The following is a 16143-nucleotide window of genomic DNA, read 5'->3' on the forward strand; positions in this document are numbered from 1 at the left end:
GGGTCATGCAATGCCGGCCTGGGACTGTAGCTGAAGACTGGGTATCTGTTGTTGGCTAGCAAGAAGGTCGAATGGTGTTCGTTGCAATCGAAAAGAAAAAGAGGGGAATAAACAGGGGGAAGAGAAAAGTATGTCGGCTGCCTGTTCTACCGTCACATCGAGTTCAATCTCGAACGCCGTAAACGCCGTCGCTATGCAGGAGTAACAAGCATTATTCTTTGTAATGAAGGTGCAATTGTCCATTGTTGAAATCGCCGATCGTGTTTCCAACTGTTGACAATTACACGTGCCGGTTGTCGTACCGTGTGTGTTTTCTCCTTGGATATGCTGAGTTGTCGGTGTAAGCTTGCCACTCAGTGCCTCCAACGTCGGGTTTTAGGGTGAAATGTCCACTTGATGAATTTGTAAAATGCTGTCCGACCGGGTGTAATGTGTACTCTGGAACAAAAGGGCCATGACGAAGGACAAGTCCGAACACAACTCAATGGCCATAAATGCCAAAGAACTGCTCAACCCCAAAAGCTCCAGGAGCCTTGTAGGTTGCATCGTAGGCTTGGAAGAGAAACAGGCCGCCGGGGTTTGAACTGAAGGCACTCATCAAAGAATTGATCGCAGTCTGCTGGTTGGCAGGGGACGGGATAGCCTGGCCGTTGGGCGATCCTTGATATGGCCAGCCGGACTCAGTGACGATGACTTGTTTGCCATTTGCCTTCTGAGCGATCGGGGCAATCACACCCTCAACGAAGGTGCCTGCGTTACTGGCTGGTGTGTTAGGATCGAAAAAGGCATGAGCGTTGACGGCGCAAAAGTCCGATGCTTGGCAGAGTTGAGGATTGTTTTGGTGTGCAGTGAAGGTGTCCACGGTGACAACGTTCTTGGTGAACCCAGCAGCTTGCAGGATAGGACGAGCCACGGCGACCGCAGCGACAACATCGGCAGCCGAACCACCTGAATTAACAACTTCGTTACCAATGACGACAGTGTTCACCGGGCCCCAGTTTCCATTGATCATACCAACAAGCGTGCCCAAGTCACCAGCCACGTTGCCGATAGTGTTAAGACCCAGCATGACTTGCAAGCCTTGAGCAGCGGCAGCAGCTGTGGCCACACCAAGGTCACAGCCAATGTCGTAGAAACGGATTTTGGTGTACCCTTGGCTGGCCAAGAAACCAAATTCGGAATCCATGGTGCCTTGATCTTTGCAACCACTGCTGCCAATGAGTTCGTAGCAGATGCCAAACCCACTAGCAGCGGCGTTGGCACCGGCACTGGCTCCATCCTTGACACCTTTGTTGGAGTTTCCGTAGTTCCCAGCTGCAGCAGTGCTTCCTTGAGCGGAAATGCTATCAGATGTGGTTGAAGGCTGAGCCGCACTGGCGACCGGTGGAGGAGAAGTATAGGAGACCTCGGAAAGAGGAGAAGCGGAAACAATTGGCGCAGGCTCGGGAGTGGGGACTGGCGGAGATGCAGGGGATTCAGACGCAGGGGAGGCTGATTCGAATCGGGGAGGAGGAGCTGACACTGGGGCCGGAGCATATGCATTTGGCACGACCACAGGAGTTGCAGCGGAATGCGATGCGGCAATGGTAGGAGTTGGGTGATCACGATATTCGGTAGAAAGGATGTTATTGTACTGGTCAACCCAGACGACAGCATTGTTGGCAGTGACAGTCACGACGTCAGTGACCGTCGCGAAGTCAGTCTCAACCTGGTGGCGTGCAGCATGCTGATGTCGATGATTGCCTCCTGGAACAGGTAAGCTTTAACCTCGAGTGCGTCGGAAACCTTGAGACCTACCATGGGGAACAGCCAACACGACTGGTCCGCACAAGGCCGCCAGAGCGAAGACGGTTGCTCTCATGATGGATGAGACAGTAAGTGAGAACTGGTTGAAGCAGTCAAAGGAGCGTCAAGACCTATACTGGTGGAAAGCAAAAGTAGTGAGCAGTCTGTCTCACCGACCGGCGGTCTTCAGAGAGGGAAATCGACCAGTGCCGGATGGCCTGGACGGGGTTTGCTGTGGCGTATAACGATCTTCTATAGGGAAGGAGGGAGATTGCCAGTCAGTGCCCAGTTGGTCCATGCACCGTCGTCGACGGCTTAAGTAGCCATCCTTTGTTGGCATTGGCGACGACCAGACAATGCACGGACAACAAAGACGAAGTTCTGGGCTGCGTCCAGCGAGCTGCTTCTGGGGGGACCAAGAATGCATAACGGTTTCAGGAGCGACCCGAGACACACGAGACGCGTCAGAGCCGTGGTCCTGTTCTCATAGTAGCTGCGAACGGCGCGACGCTGGGGGCAATGACGGGGCAGAGACATCACGGCGGCGACGAGGAAGAAGCAATCAGAGAAACTCACCGGTCTAATCAAGAAAAAGGAGTGTCTGATGGAACCGTCAGAGAGCGTCGGGTTGCGAAAGGATGAATCTGATGTTGTTGTTTGGGTATTGCACAATCCAGGAATGTCGGGAGGAATTCGGGGTCTGAGCGGCAGAATTTATATCTGCCATCACTGTCGCTTCACCCTCATTTCACCTTGGCGAAACCGCTCATAGTGTCACTCGGCCTAATCAGCTGCTGCAAGGCGAACCGGGTAAATGTGGTTATACATGGGCAACAATTTGGTGAATCGACTTGCCCATGTGCTGTGCAGTGAAGCCATCTTCGCGTCACCCTGCTTGCTCCTAGGCCGGAGTTTGGCCATTGTCCAATATCCCATATCTACCGAGTTGTTCACAGTCATGAACCAGGACCATAACAGGTGGTGAACGCATTTTCTCAGGCGGCCTCCCCCAGGATCGACATATCGATGCCAATGTAACCTGAGAGGAGGGCAAGTACCATTGTACGGCATTATGTTGCTTTCGATAGCCATTGCGTACATCATCATTGACACTATTTCCCTAGGTACTGTCACAGTCAATCTCTAAGATCTCTTGATCAACCGAGCGAAGGCTTCGTCGTTGTTGGACGTGATGACCTGGAATAGCCTGTTCATTTCACCAGAATGTTTACCTACGTGTTCGAACGTGGACAGAACTCGCAGTGACAAAAGTGAACGACATTCAGCTGATGCCCACATGGTAGCCATAAGAGATCGCTGTCAAGGAAGGTCTTCGAATACAGATCATGAGCAGCAACAACATGGTTGATGTTACTTGAGGAGTCGGAAGGTAATTTCCATCTTGGCCAAAAGGGTTTAGCCTGGACAAGATGCAGCTTTGTCATCCTCGTCAGCCTTATTCCCCATGAAAGAGATATATAAAGAAACTACATGACACCGAACCTCCATGCATTTGATCTATGCGGTATCATCAATCATCAACCTGAGTCGCATTAGAGCCCCCGGTCATTGTCTTCGTGCCCTCAGTCTTTTCATAGACGTCGTTCCGGCTATGCCAAATCTTGTCCTCACACAAACCCCGGAAAAAGAGTTTCAGCCCAATCATCAACCCCCCCTTTCACCATAGTCTCTGGCCCACTTCTCGAACTCCTCCAACCCCTTCTTGCTCACACTTGGTCGAATACTATCCAAGCTGGCTTCAAAATCCATCATCTGAATGGGTCGAATCTGTTCTTTAGGAGTGTACAGGAGAGCCTCGCCGAGATGCCTCAAGGGGCCCATGGCTGCATCCTTTGCAAGCGCTGTAATGTCGGATCCAGAGTAGCCTGGTTGGGAGCGGTGAGCATCACGTAACAAGAACAAGGGAAGGGGCATTCTCGGGAACTTACCCTCCGTCAATTCGACCAGCCGAGCGATATCCTCCGGGCTTAGATCATGCTTCTGATGCCCCAACAACGTCCGAATCTGTGTCTCCCGGGTCTCTGCCTCTGGCAAAGGGATATACTGTCTTCTCACAAATCTCCGCCTTGCCGCATCGTCAATGTCCCACGGGCAATTTGTCGCTGCAAGCACCAGGACTCGACTAGCGTCCCCCACCGTCGTGTCTTTGCCAGCTGCTGCTCTTTGCAGGTCGGACCACTGGATGAGAAATTCTGTCTTACTCCTCCTCGACGCTTCGTGCTCGCTTGACCCGCTTCGGGCACTCAGCAGGGAATCGATCTCGTCGACAAAAATGATACTAGGCGCCAGAGCCTTCGCCAGCGCAAACAAGGCTCGGACGAGCTTCTCTGATTCGCCATGCCATTTGCTCGTCAGACTGCTCGCACTGATGGCGAAAAAGGTGCTTTTGCTTTCGGTGGCGACAGCCCTTGCAAGCATAGTTTTGCCCGTCCCTGGGGGCCCAAAAAGGAGCATCCCTCGAGCCGGCTCGCGGAGGCCCATGAATAGATCCGGTCTGAGAAAAGGGTATACCACTGCTTCCTTCAACGCCTTTTTGGCAGCAGTAAGGCCGGCAACGTCGTCCCAGTGAACTTCATCCCCCTTGACCACAATTTCATTGATGATCTGCTTGGCGGCATTTTCATCCACTCCTTTCGGTAGATTCTTCAGAAGATTCTCCATCCGCTTCTCCTGCGCCGACAAGCCATCTTCTTCCGGCGACTCGCCATCCGTAGATGGTGGAGTAATTGTGTTGGCGCTCGCGGTCCTGATGCCAGGGTCTCGTGTGGGTCTGTCAAGATTCCGTTGAGGGGCCTCGTCTTCGCTGTCGGAATGTCCACCGCGTTTATGAGGAGAGCGCCCTCTTGTCTCAAGCGCTGTATCCGCTATACCCACCGGTTTGCGGGATATTCCCGGTGCACTCCCCCCGGATCCAACTTTGGGGTAGGCTCTCTCTAAGATATTCCTGGCGAGGGGTTGAGGAACATTATGTGCCCGTGGAGGGTACTCTCTTCGATATGTGATCTCGGGCGCTTTCGGTAAATGAATTGGAGATCGGGGCCTTGCTTTGGCGCCTGGCTGGCCAGTGGGTGACGCATGATGGGGCACAGGAGGCGGCGACTTCTCAGGCTCCGAGTCGAGGTCGATAAGGCTGGGTGCAGAGTCGGGAGTCAATTTAAGACTTTCCATTGACTTGTTCATCGATGTAGGGGGCGGAACAGAAGCCGAGTTCGGAATGTCACGCGTGATATGCTGTGACACGTAGTCAGGGACACTTAACAGAGACGAGGCATTCGACTTTCGGTGCTCTTCCCATCTGGCTGTCGCATCTTGATCGATACTCCGTCTGGCAGCCGTAGCACTCAGTCTGGCTTCGATCGTGGGGTCTGATTCTGGTCTTTGGTTAGGTTGGGAGTTCTTCCGCGGTTGGGACTCCCATGCCAGGCCAGCCGCTTTCATAGTCTCGGTTCTTCTGTCACGGTTCGAAGTTGATCGATACTTCATGAATCCCTTCCTCTCTGGGCGTAGTGTTGTCCGCATCGTTTTCCTGCCATGATCCGGGCTAGGACTTCTAGAAGCCTTCATGGTTGGGACAGGTAGAGTAGGCGGAGCACCCAAAGGTGAGGACCGAATCCGTGATATCGGAGAGGTGTTGTCGCGTGCCACCGTCTCACTGCTCCTGGTGACGCCCAGTGGCGGCCGTGGAGGTAATGCTGGCGTGGCATTGGGCAGTTCAGACATTTGCATTGGTGGTATCGTCTCTCCTCCAAGCCACGAGCCAGCCGGTTCAGAGGTCGGAGGCGTCGCTATCGAAGGGTGCCCTCTGTTCTTCCCAAGACGTTTTCTTCCACTGCTGCCGCTGCCACTCGTGCTTCCACCGCCGTTGCCAGTTCCACCTCCATTCTTGTTTTCGGCCTTCTCTTCCTTGCGAGATTCTATCCCTAGCTCTTCCCGACTTCTCTTTAGAGTCTCGAGGAGATCGACTCGTTCCTTACATTGTATCTCCAGTTCCCTCAAGGAGTCGTACAGAGCCCGCTCGGTCTCCGACCGGGGTGAGTAATTAGACGAGAGTTTGGAGGCCTTGTAATGATTGATTTGATCGAGCGCCGCCTTCCATGAGCGGAGAGCCTCGGTCTCATTGCCCTGTCGAAAGCCACCGAGTTAGTGCGAAATTGAGAAGGTGGACAATGGCATTTGCATTACCTGGCCTTCAAAGAAGACCGCCGTCGAACACTGGAGATAGGCCTCATCGTAAGTCTTTTGCATTGACGAGGAAGGCTTGCTCCGCAACATTTTGCACGGTTTGTGAGGATGGGGACATGCTCAAACCAGACGAACAAAGAGGACGAGGTAGTGGCAAAATAACACCCGGTGAATTACTTGGGCAACTTCCGTCCACGAAGGCTGAGCCTCGAATGCGTTTGTCGAGAACGGGACGAGAAGGCAATACGCAGGACAACCTACGGACTAGTCACTGGAGACAGTCCGCTGCCCGCAGTCCGCTGTACACAGCCTGGCCCGCCCCCCATACGTCACCTGAACAGTGGCCCAGCAGCCCGTCACACGAGTGCTCTCTAGACATGGCCGGAGGCAACCAGATGGGAATTCGCACCACTTCATAAGTCCAAACCAAAGGTCAAACAAAATCTAAATGCGTGATAGCAGTTTCAGTCACGGAAGAAAAGGCACGTGGACTCTGTACGGCAGCAGGGACGCCCGTAAGGTAAGCACAGGCACGACCACCAACGTTGCTCCCATAGCACCTTTGATTTTCATCGCTGATTAGCCTGGTCTATCAGATGATGGAAAGAGACCCATGAACAGCTGGTCGAAACGCTCACCCCGTCCCACTTTTGGTGTTATGCCATAGATGTACAGTATTATCCCAAGGTCCCTTTCCCCCGAACGTCGATAGCCGACGAAAGGCAGGTATCAGCGCCCTGACCCCATTGCTGTAACGCCTTTTGTTTTCGCATATATGCATGCACCCCTACTGCCATTCATTGCGAATGTCCAGGAAGTTCTGCCCTGTTGAACGGAAATCGTCATGATCATGCTCGAGCAGCCAACACAAGCACGAGAACCGCGGCCGACAACCTCCCAACCGCACCCTCCATTGGGTATCTTGTTTGCGCAAGGAAGCCATGTCAACACCATTGTCACACACTTTGCAGGTGCCAGAACCTGCTAGATCCCTTGTTGCTTGGCACGGAAACGTTGAAGTGATGTTCGTCGATCTTTTGGCCACACAAAGTCGATCATAAATTATTGGTATGATGTGTCTGTTCTTCCCGAAGCGTCCTCTTGAAGTAAGCCTTTGCCATTTCGTATGATGACCTGAAAGACCATGTTAGAATTTGATAATTAAAAAAAGCCCCGAGGAGTCCAGGCCTTACCAGCAAATGGCGGTGCTTGGCATGGTGGTGATGATTCTCGGCCGCCACCCTCTCATAAATCCCCTCCAGCCAAACTCTTTCTTGATAATGGACGCAGCGTGGAACAATCCTCGTACGTTGCGTATCTCGGCTTGTTGACTCAACCCCCTCGTCTGGAGCAGAGTCTTGATCACATCCAGTGGGGTCGTGATACCGGCCGCAAAGGCTCCGGCCAGGCCACCAGCCACGCAATGTGTAATCGGATCATATTCTTTCCGAGGATTCATGACTTTGGAGAGAGATTCGTAGGCCATGAATTGCGTAGCCGTGAAAGGGACGGTCATGCATAATGTCGTGGGGTAAGATACGTAGAATGCGGAAATACCCTCGGCGCGCCAGACTGAGCGGGCGCATTGCGATATTGTCCGGTAGGTCGACCCGTGAACCTGCATTCGCTGCTTAATGACTGCGACAGACCGTTAGAACCATGGTCAATTAGTTTTTGTGGGAAGGCTCCAGTGAGATAGATCCGTACCATCGAAAGGGTTCATCAGAGCATCACTCGCAATGGTTGCACATGCTCCGCTCGCCGCTGGAAATCTCAGTTAGCACCGCCCCCAACCCCGACGAACGCCGCCAACTCCAGAGCTCACTTACCAGCAGCGAGGGGATGATGTTTGCCATCTGCTTTGTTCCCACCTGCAAACTCCTTGACCACTTCGTATGTGCCAAAATATACGGCATGAGCAGGGCCTAGTGTTGGTTGTTAGAATCGGAGGTAATCCGGCGTTTCCCATGTCCTCCTATTCAAACCACGCACCTGCTCCCACGATGACACTGGTTACTCCTCTCCATAATGTCCGTAGGCCTTCTATCCGATATATCGTAGATACTGCGTGCGAAAGCCCCGTATACAGGCCGCCGGCCGAAGGATTTATGATTTGCATCCGTGTCTGGGTCAATGCTGCGTTAGCAGTGTGTCCCCGCCAGCGTCGGGAGATGGGACGACTTCGTACCTTCATCAAGTCCACCGGATACATGACCGTATGTTCCTGAACCTAATGTCAGTCTTCCTTCCCTGCCTCTTGGTTTTCTTGGGCGTACTGCAATGCCTGCGAACGCGCCGGCCATCATATTGTGTCCGAGTCCATAGTTCGGCGGTAGAGCTTCATACCTGCGAAAATGTCAATGCTCGTTCTGACCGCCCGTGACGAAGGCCACCACTCACTCATATTCTTCACCAGGTACTGCATCCGGGCTGCTCGACACTGACATATTCTCCGCGGGCAATGCCGCTGGGAATTTGGCTGACGCCGCCACGATTGCGGATGGTAATTCTGTGCCTGCTCTCTGCAAACTTCCGCCGAGAGTGCACACGGTTGCTCAGAAAGAGCAAAGAAACGAAGGCAACAAGTCCTGCTGACCAGGAAAAGGGCCTTGGGAATGATTGATGCCGGAGTGAAATGCGCAGGCAAAGAAAAAAAGGATCCGCAGCAATATCAAGTCAGAGCCAGGGCGAAATAATGGCCCGGGCGAGGCACTGAGATCGCTCCAAAGATTTTGGGTCGACCTTGACGGCTGCTGCTTAGAATTTTGAGCCAGGGTCTCTTAAGCTCAGGCTGGCTGGGGGTGAGCTACGAGGGCTGGTTGGTTGACGGGCTCTGCGGCTCGACACAGTTCCCATCCATGACGCCCCCCGGTGACTCTAGAATCCTTCTTTCGGGGCCACGCACTTGTGTCATGATGCCTACCAGCTCTAACATCTGCCTGCTCATACTTGCCCTTTGCCATCTCCCGTCAAGCGTCGTATTCGTCTTCCGACTTCGCTCCACGCTCGCTGTCAAACACCTATTCTGGCATCGTCTCCCTCGCTCTCGCCTCGGCTTGAATTCATTCTCTCGGCCATAGTCACCGAATTGTACAAATACCTAATTATAATTACAGAATGTTCGGCCTTTGAGAAGGGCGTGGAATTGCAACTACCGAATACGTATTCCTTCCTGTTCATCTATGCCCCAGCATCCACCCAATATGAGGTCTTTAAATCATGGCACTGGGCATATAGTGCATGTTTGTGTCTGATGTAGACGGATGCGTCGTATTGTAATACACAGAGGCTCAGTCGCCAGGAGACACGTGAACCTGTTTCTCACACAACGTCCTCCGTACTCAGTCAGAACAACAAAGAATGACGCCGACCTTGCATGCATTATGCTTCCAGCGCCCTCTACTGTACCGATACTCTCGAGTCAAGTCCAAAGCTCTTCGTCTGAGCACCATCCGTTCATGATAATGCATCCAAGTTGCCCCTCCATCAGGGAACGCCTCGCTAGCATAGCCGTCAGCCCGCCGCTGGTTGATCATGCGTATCGCCATTATTTGCATAGGTATTCATAATATATCATATCTCGACATTGAACTTCCATTGGTCTGTCACGGTCAGTCAAGAACGAGTCACAGGAACTGCTCGGGGCAACGAACCTTTCTTCAAGTTTTCAGCCGTGTCACTCAACAGAATCTCCCGCCTCCGGTTGCAATATGTCGTCTTGTCAAGGATCTCAACTTTCAGATGTCCGAGCTCTTGCACTGGTTTCTCAAACATCTGACTCAGGTTTTCCACTGCCATTTCCAAATCCTTTTGGTTGTCCTCGAAGATTTCGGTCATGTTGTTGCGAGCAAGATAGAAAGCAAAGGCGTAGGTCCATTTCAAGGTCTGACGACAATTTTGCAGGGCTTTGGAGGCATTGTCAAGAAATTGAACTTCGATCCACGACATATTAGACTGGGATTGAAGGCTGGTCATCTTCTTTTCGGTCTTGAGCCACAAGTCCTTGTCAAGCTTCGCCGACTGTTCGTGGTTGGCGTAACGGTTGTAGTAATGCAGGTAGCGCTCCAACGAGTGTCGAGACCGTGCTTGAGCATCACGAGCATCCGCTCCTGATTTCTCCTCGAATCGGTTGCAATTGTACCAACTAGTTCCATGCTCCGACCAAGGGCCCATACACATCCAACAAAATTCGTGTTTGCATTTCCGGCACGTCATATGATTGCAACCTCCATTCTTCTCGATGGTCGAATTACACTTGGGACACTCCTTTGTGTTGGCCGATATCCAGTTGGAAGTTTCCGAATCATCCTCGCACTTCTTCAGCCACTTCTTGACGAGGGCGCAAGGCGCCGGACGGTGATCGGCTAGCGTGCATCCAAAGCAGAACAGATGGTCGTGGGAACAGCGAACGGTGGGGACAATCCGACTGAGGTCGCGTTTTCTCACAGGACAATCCACGGCATATTCACATTCAGGAGCCGGGCACCATTTCAGACTGTCCTTGTCGTCCACATAAGTTCTAGTGAGCAGGACGTGATAGCGGTCCATGACACTCTGGTCGACCAACAGCTTCAAGGATTTGGAGTCCACAATCCGATGGCAGCCATCGAAGGGGCACTCGATTCTAGCGGCTTCCCCTTCCTCCTTGACTTTCTGTGTAAGGTATTGGGTATAACAGTTGGTACAATATCTGTGGTCACATTTCATGGCATACGTGACCAGGTCTGGAGAGTCCTCGAAGCAGATCTCGCAAGTGAAACCCTTGACCTTCTGTGTCTTTGGGGCCTCTGCAAACGTGGGTCCCAGCCCAGCAGCCTCGAGAACTTTGTCTTGGTTGTCCATGTATGATTCAATCAGCTTCTCCTTGTTCCATCTCATGAATCGAAGCAGGATAGCGGTCTGTTCCACGGGCAGCTCGATGATGGATGAAACCTCCTTGAACTGTTGTTCCTGCTGGGCTTGGATATCCTCTGGACTCAGAACTTTGTATTCGACTTCGTAGGGTTTTTGCGGGTTCGTAAGGATGTCTTTCTCGTAGCCAAAGCCACCATCCTGGTCTTGCTCAAAGTCTATAACAAGTTCGTCAGTGTCCCAAAGCCATCAGGCAGCAAGACAGGGCAATACTGACCGCCGGCTAAACTGGCAATATCGCTGTCTTGTGTGCCTTCATCGAAATCAATCTCGTCCCCGCTCGGTGGATCTGACATAAATTCGTCTTCCGAATCCATGGCTTTCGGTGACGGCGAGCCGGGCTCGGTGATGGGAGTGGACAGACGCTGCGCAGGAGGGGCGGATCTCTTGAGGGACTTTGCCGCACCGGTGCTTGACGCGTCAGGGACGCACTCCGCAGCCTTTCTTTTCTTTGATAGAGGTGTCGTGTTGGCTCTGATAAGGGCAGCTGCGTCTCCAGACGAGACAACAGGCTGCTAGCTTGGTGAGGGGATGACCGGCGAGGCAGGTGACCAGCGTCTGCGACCACTCACTGTACCAACAGAAGATTGGCAGTGGGCTCAACCGAAAAGACGCTCAAGAAACTAGAAGACAGCTGTTTACACATATCAAGACAAGTCGTAAGGGTTCAAATGCGGGCAGGGAAAGTCTCGAGTCGATCCAGATGACGGAAAGGAAAATGGTTGTAGGGACAAGGAGACGTAGGGCAAATGCAGGTGGCACCACGACGCCCCCGGCTTGTTAGTTACAGGGCGATGGAACAGGGCGAGCGACAGGGCCACTACTGTGCCAGGGTGGCGATCGACATTACTGATCAGGTCGTCATGACTCCATTTTTGCGTGACACGTGACGGAACACCTCAAGGCTCAGGCTCAGTATGCTGCGAGGACATTTTGCCTCTTTGCTGTCAAGGCGTCCATGTCGTTGGGATCCTTTCCATCCAGATCCCGAGATATCCCTTGACACATTGACGATTCCACCATGGCTGTCAAGGACGACATACGAAGCGATATCGCGCCTATGAGCAGAACAAACCCTTGCAAGGCTGGTGCTCCTCCAGCGAGGACTCACTCATCTTCTTCCTCGCTTTCACTCTCGCTCTCGGCGTTTTCCAGCCAGTCAATAAATTGTGAACTTGGCTGTCTCACCGCTGCCATCTCTGGTTCATTGTTGGATCTTTCATCAGCCCACCAGTCCGTGAATGCTTCCTCCCCAAACACCTCAAGATCATAGAGATCTTTGACAACGAATAACAGAGTCTTGCCACCGTCTTTCCGCTTGGATAGTTCTTTTTGAGCATCGAGAAGAAACGACACTTGCTCTTCGGTAGCCTGCTCTGCACCTGTTCTGCGAATAAGTGGGTTGTACGCCGCAAGGATCCGCCTGGTCGCTTCTGCCGCGGACACTCCAGCCTCGATTTCCCCGTGGATGTGCTTCATGAGCGCCACTGCGACTGCCTTACGGACCTGTGTCTCATCTGCCCCTCCACTAAACCTCAGACCCATCAGTTCGCTAAGCATATCATCCACATGCTTCCGTTCTTGCATTCGTTGGATGAGGATCGCCACTGTGTCGTGTTGAAACCGGTCGGTGGATTCATCGCCAAAGCTTTGGCTTCGCGATCCGCCCAGCGAGGAGATTTCGTCTTCAGATATGTCCGATTCGAGAGTAGATACTGAATCGGCGAAGTCTGGTCTGTCATATACCAACTTCGAGAGTCTCGAACTCAGATAGTCTTCCTCGTCCTCGACATAAGCATGGCCTTCTCCTGCATCGCCAACAATCAAGGTGTCATTCTTCATCTGCCCATCTGCTCCTCGCTGTGATTTGACGATTCTTGAACCCGCACGGACCGTAGTACCAGCGGCGATCTTAACGCCGAAGGAAATCAGAACACCTTCTTCAATGATGCAATCGTCACCGATGAAGGCCTCGTTCCCGATGATAGCGCGGGAAATTTTGACATTGTTGCCAACAGACACATCGTCCCAGATGTAGGCAGCGTCAATTTTGGTATTCCTTCCGATATTACACCTTTGGCCGAGTACACTGCTCCTTATGACGCATCCTGCGCCGATGGCAGTTTCCGGACCGATGATTGTGCCTGCTTCGAGTTTTGTGGGTTTGGCTGAAATGACCTTTTTGTCGACAATGACCCCATTCTGCGAACGGGCGTAGTGTGTGTCGCCGAAGACGTTATTTTCCACCGCTATTGATGCGATTACTCCTTGCTTCATATCCTGCGATATGGCGTTGTACGACCAAAAGTCTGCAGCTCGGGCGGCGTAATGGTCCTTCACAATATATGTATGGATTGTCTTCCCATTCAGTTCCCAGTCCTTTAAAACGCCAAAAAGAAAGTCTTTTCGAGGCGATTGGTTGTCAAAGTTGTCTGACCACAGGCTAAGAACATCCGGCGTATATATGTCGATTCTGCAGTCAATGAGGTCCTGACGAACCTCTAGCTCGGAAGTCTTTAACAGTTCGGGGTCAACGTGGGAGGTGAACTGAGTACCTGGAAATGCTTCCTCGTAGTGCAGACATCTATCCTTGGTGGGATCGATAACAAAAGTCGGTACTATTCCGCCATTGTGGTCATGGATTCCAGGCTCAGCCTCCCGAAGGACCATGGTCATGATGGCATTTTTGTCCTTTTCCCGTCGGGCCTTGTGCTGTCGCAACGCCTTCTCGATGGGAAAATTTGCGACTATGTCACCACTAACGACAATGAAGTCTCCCGCCATCAAGTGCTTCTGATCGAGATCTCTCATCACGTCCCCCACCGAGCTCGCAACGCATCTCAGAATAGTCAGGCTCTCAAAAGGTGAGTTGGAGGCCTTCCACCGAGACCCTTCGATGTACGTTTCCACCTGGTCGGTATGTGCCCCGGCGTAGAGGAAGACAACTTGGACTCCAGCGCTTGCCAGATACTCAAGAGTATATTCAATGAGCGGAGTGTTGGCCAAAGTCAGTAAACATCTGGGCTTTTCCACAGTGAATGGTGCAAATCTGTCTTCGAACGTGTCCGCGACGACGACGGCCTGCAGAGGGTCCTCCTTCGTGTCATCTCCAGATCTGCCTCTCCCGCCGGCAGATTTTGGAGTTTTGGGCGGCATGGTCAAATCGGTCGCACGACTTCAGGTCGTTGGTGTTTGTTATGAATGTCGGAGCCTTGGAACACCTGAATCCTTGGAGGGAATAAGGTCTTGCAGTTGCATATTCAGGTCGTACGTACTGTCTTTGATGAGAGCGGTACTGTGAAGATACTTTTTAACCGGATCTCAAAGCATCAGCCTCGCGTGTATTTGGGACAAGGCGAGAAAGGGTCGTGAGTCGTGACTCACTTGTGACTGGTCGGTATTTTGAAATTTCTGGAGCAGATTTCCGGATCTCAGCAAACAAGTCTGTTAGATGTGCTGGCGTGGCTGGGTAGGGCAGCAATGGTCGATTCTTGATCGCGCCAAGCCACTCCAGGTGAACAGGGGCGAGGGGCTTGCGCTCACTAGGCGTCACTGGGGGGCACCCGCCTCAAGCCTCAGCACTTACGTTGGTATGTTAGGGCTCCCAGGTCTGCGGTGCAGGCATGGTTGTGCGTCATAGTCCTGGAGAGCGAAGGCCGCCCCCAATCGTCACCGACCTTTCAACTGCGCCCGTGCCTGATTAAGATGCACTTTTGGATCCATTCAGATTATATGTTTTTGGCTGTTGTCATTGTTTGCTGGCTCGACCATTGCTCATTCCTGCTCCCTCCACCACTTCGAATTTCCTACTGGTATCCCGTACTCTGAACTCGAGATATTGTCGTTGCCTCCATCCAGTGTCTGTCTGTTTTGGGCCGAGTCGCTCGTTGTAAAGAACACGTCCACTCTCCCACGACAGTCGCCCACCCTCCTTTCATCATGTCGACCGAAACCCAACAGGCGAATCCGCAAATGGAGTTGGATCCAAAATATGACGACTATGACTTTCCCACGACTGCCCCCGAGAACCAGTCGGGTCATCCTGGCCATACGACCAAGGAACAGGATGCTCAGGTGCACCAGCTGAGGGCTATGCTCGAAAGAGAAGGCTACACGGAGCGGCTAGACACCCTGACACTTCTACGCTTTCTTCGAGCCCGCAAATTCAATGTTGAGCACAGCAAGGCTATGTGTGTTCTTGTGGGAACCATTCACGGAGACCAGACACTGACAAAACCCACAGGTTCATCAAGAACGAGCAATGGCGAAAGGAGTTTGGCACTGATGAATTGGTCCGCACTTTTGACTATAAGGAACGAGCTCAGATGTTCCAGTATTATCCGCAATACTATCATAAGACCGACAAGGTACGGCTACAATGCATTGACCGAAACCGTCCGATATCACTAACCGACGCCGACAGGATGGTCGCCCTGTCTATATCGAGCAATATGGCAAGATTGATCTGAATGCCATGTACAAGATCTCTACTGCGGAACGAATGGTGCAGAACCTGGTGGTGGAGTACGAGAAGGTCGCCGATCCACGATTGCCCGCTTGCTCACGCAAAGCGGGCAAACTCCTTGAGACTTGCTGCACAATCATGGACATGAAGGGTGTCGGCGTTGGGCGAATTCCATCCGTCTACGGCTACCTCAAGTCTGTCAGCGCCATCTCCCAGGACTACTATCCAGAGCGTCTGGGCAAGCTGTACATCATCAATGCGCCATGGGGCTTCGCCAGCGTCTTCAGCTTTGTCAAATCGTTCCTTGACCCAATCACGGTCGCGAAGATCCACGTTCTTGGCTCAAACTACCAGAAGGAACTGTTGCAACAAATCCCTGCCGAAAATCTTCCCAAGGAATTTGGCGGCGAATGTGAATGCGAAGGGGGGTGTCAATTCAGTGATGACGGTCCATGGAAAGACCCCAAATATGCCAAACCGCCTAAATGGGCCCGGGAGGACCCAGTCACGGGCAAAGACGCTGCAAATACCGTCCAGCCTGCGCCCACCGATGGTGCTCAAGATCCGGTCACGGCAGATGCCCCTGCTCCCGCTACAGCACCAGCGCAGGCTGAGAACGCCCCGGCCGATGGACCCAAGATGCCCTTGGAAGAGACTGCAGGGTCGTAGATATTTTCCATCCCAGACCAGCTCGAAAGATGGCCGGAAAAGGCGGTTACAAGGGACAACTACAGATGTTGAAGAAAGCTGAAGAAACAGAAGAGCCCAGGGTGCTAAGG

The 16143-nt window shown here is 52.5% G+C and overlaps 5 protein-coding genes across 5 annotated transcripts; 1 reads left to right on the forward strand and 4 right to left on the reverse strand.

The window, feature by feature from the left end:
• Positions 1-481: 481 nt before the first annotated feature.
• Positions 482-1861, reverse strand: AYL99_01392 (hypothetical protein; the record flags this gene model as incomplete). Its single annotated transcript, XM_018832908.1, has 2 exons — positions 482-1746; positions 1798-1861. 2 exons carry the CDS (start codon positions 1859-1861, stop codon positions 482-484), a joined length of 1329 nt encoding a protein of 442 aa, XP_018698787.1.
• Positions 1862-3450: 1589 nt separating this feature from the next.
• On the reverse strand, positions 3451-6078 carry AYL99_01393 (hypothetical protein; the record flags this gene model as incomplete). The annotated part of the gene is made up of 3 exons (XM_018832909.1): positions 3451-3671; positions 3735-5928; positions 5989-6078. The coding sequence occupies 3 exons, from the start codon at positions 6076-6078 to the stop codon at positions 3451-3453; spliced, it is 2505 nt and encodes an 834-aa protein (XP_018698788.1).
• A 965-nt stretch (positions 6079-7043) lies between these two features.
• On the reverse strand, positions 7044-8435 carry AYL99_01394 (hypothetical protein; the record flags this gene model as incomplete). The annotated part of the gene is made up of 8 exons (XM_018832910.1): positions 7044-7122; positions 7182-7626; positions 7696-7752; positions 7818-7913; positions 7981-8113; positions 8177-8212; positions 8265-8334; positions 8389-8435. The coding sequence occupies 8 exons, from the start codon at positions 8433-8435 to the stop codon at positions 7044-7046; spliced, it is 963 nt and encodes a 320-aa protein (XP_018698789.1).
• Positions 8436-9561: 1126 nt separating this feature from the next.
• Positions 9562-14055, reverse strand: AYL99_01395 (ariadne-1; the record flags this gene model as incomplete). Its single annotated transcript, XM_018832911.1, has 4 exons — positions 9562-9590; positions 9642-11057; positions 11117-11310; positions 12011-14055. The coding sequence occupies 4 exons, from the start codon at positions 14053-14055 to the stop codon at positions 9562-9564; spliced, it is 3684 nt and encodes a 1227-aa protein (XP_018698790.1).
• Positions 14056-14838: 783 nt separating this feature from the next.
• Positions 14839-16033, forward strand: AYL99_01396 (hypothetical protein; the record flags this gene model as incomplete). The annotated part of the gene is made up of 3 exons (XM_018832912.1): positions 14839-15089; positions 15143-15266; positions 15323-16033. The coding sequence occupies 3 exons, from the start codon at positions 14839-14841 to the stop codon at positions 16031-16033; spliced, it is 1086 nt and encodes a 361-aa protein (XP_018698791.1).
• Positions 16034-16143: the final 110 nt, after the last annotated feature.

Source organism: Fonsecaea erecta (assembly GCF_001651985.1).
Source record: "Fonsecaea erecta strain CBS 125763 chromosome Unknown Scaff1, whole genome shotgun sequence".
Classification (NCBI taxonomy): Eukaryota; Fungi; Ascomycota; class Eurotiomycetes; order Chaetothyriales; family Herpotrichiellaceae; genus Fonsecaea; species Fonsecaea erecta.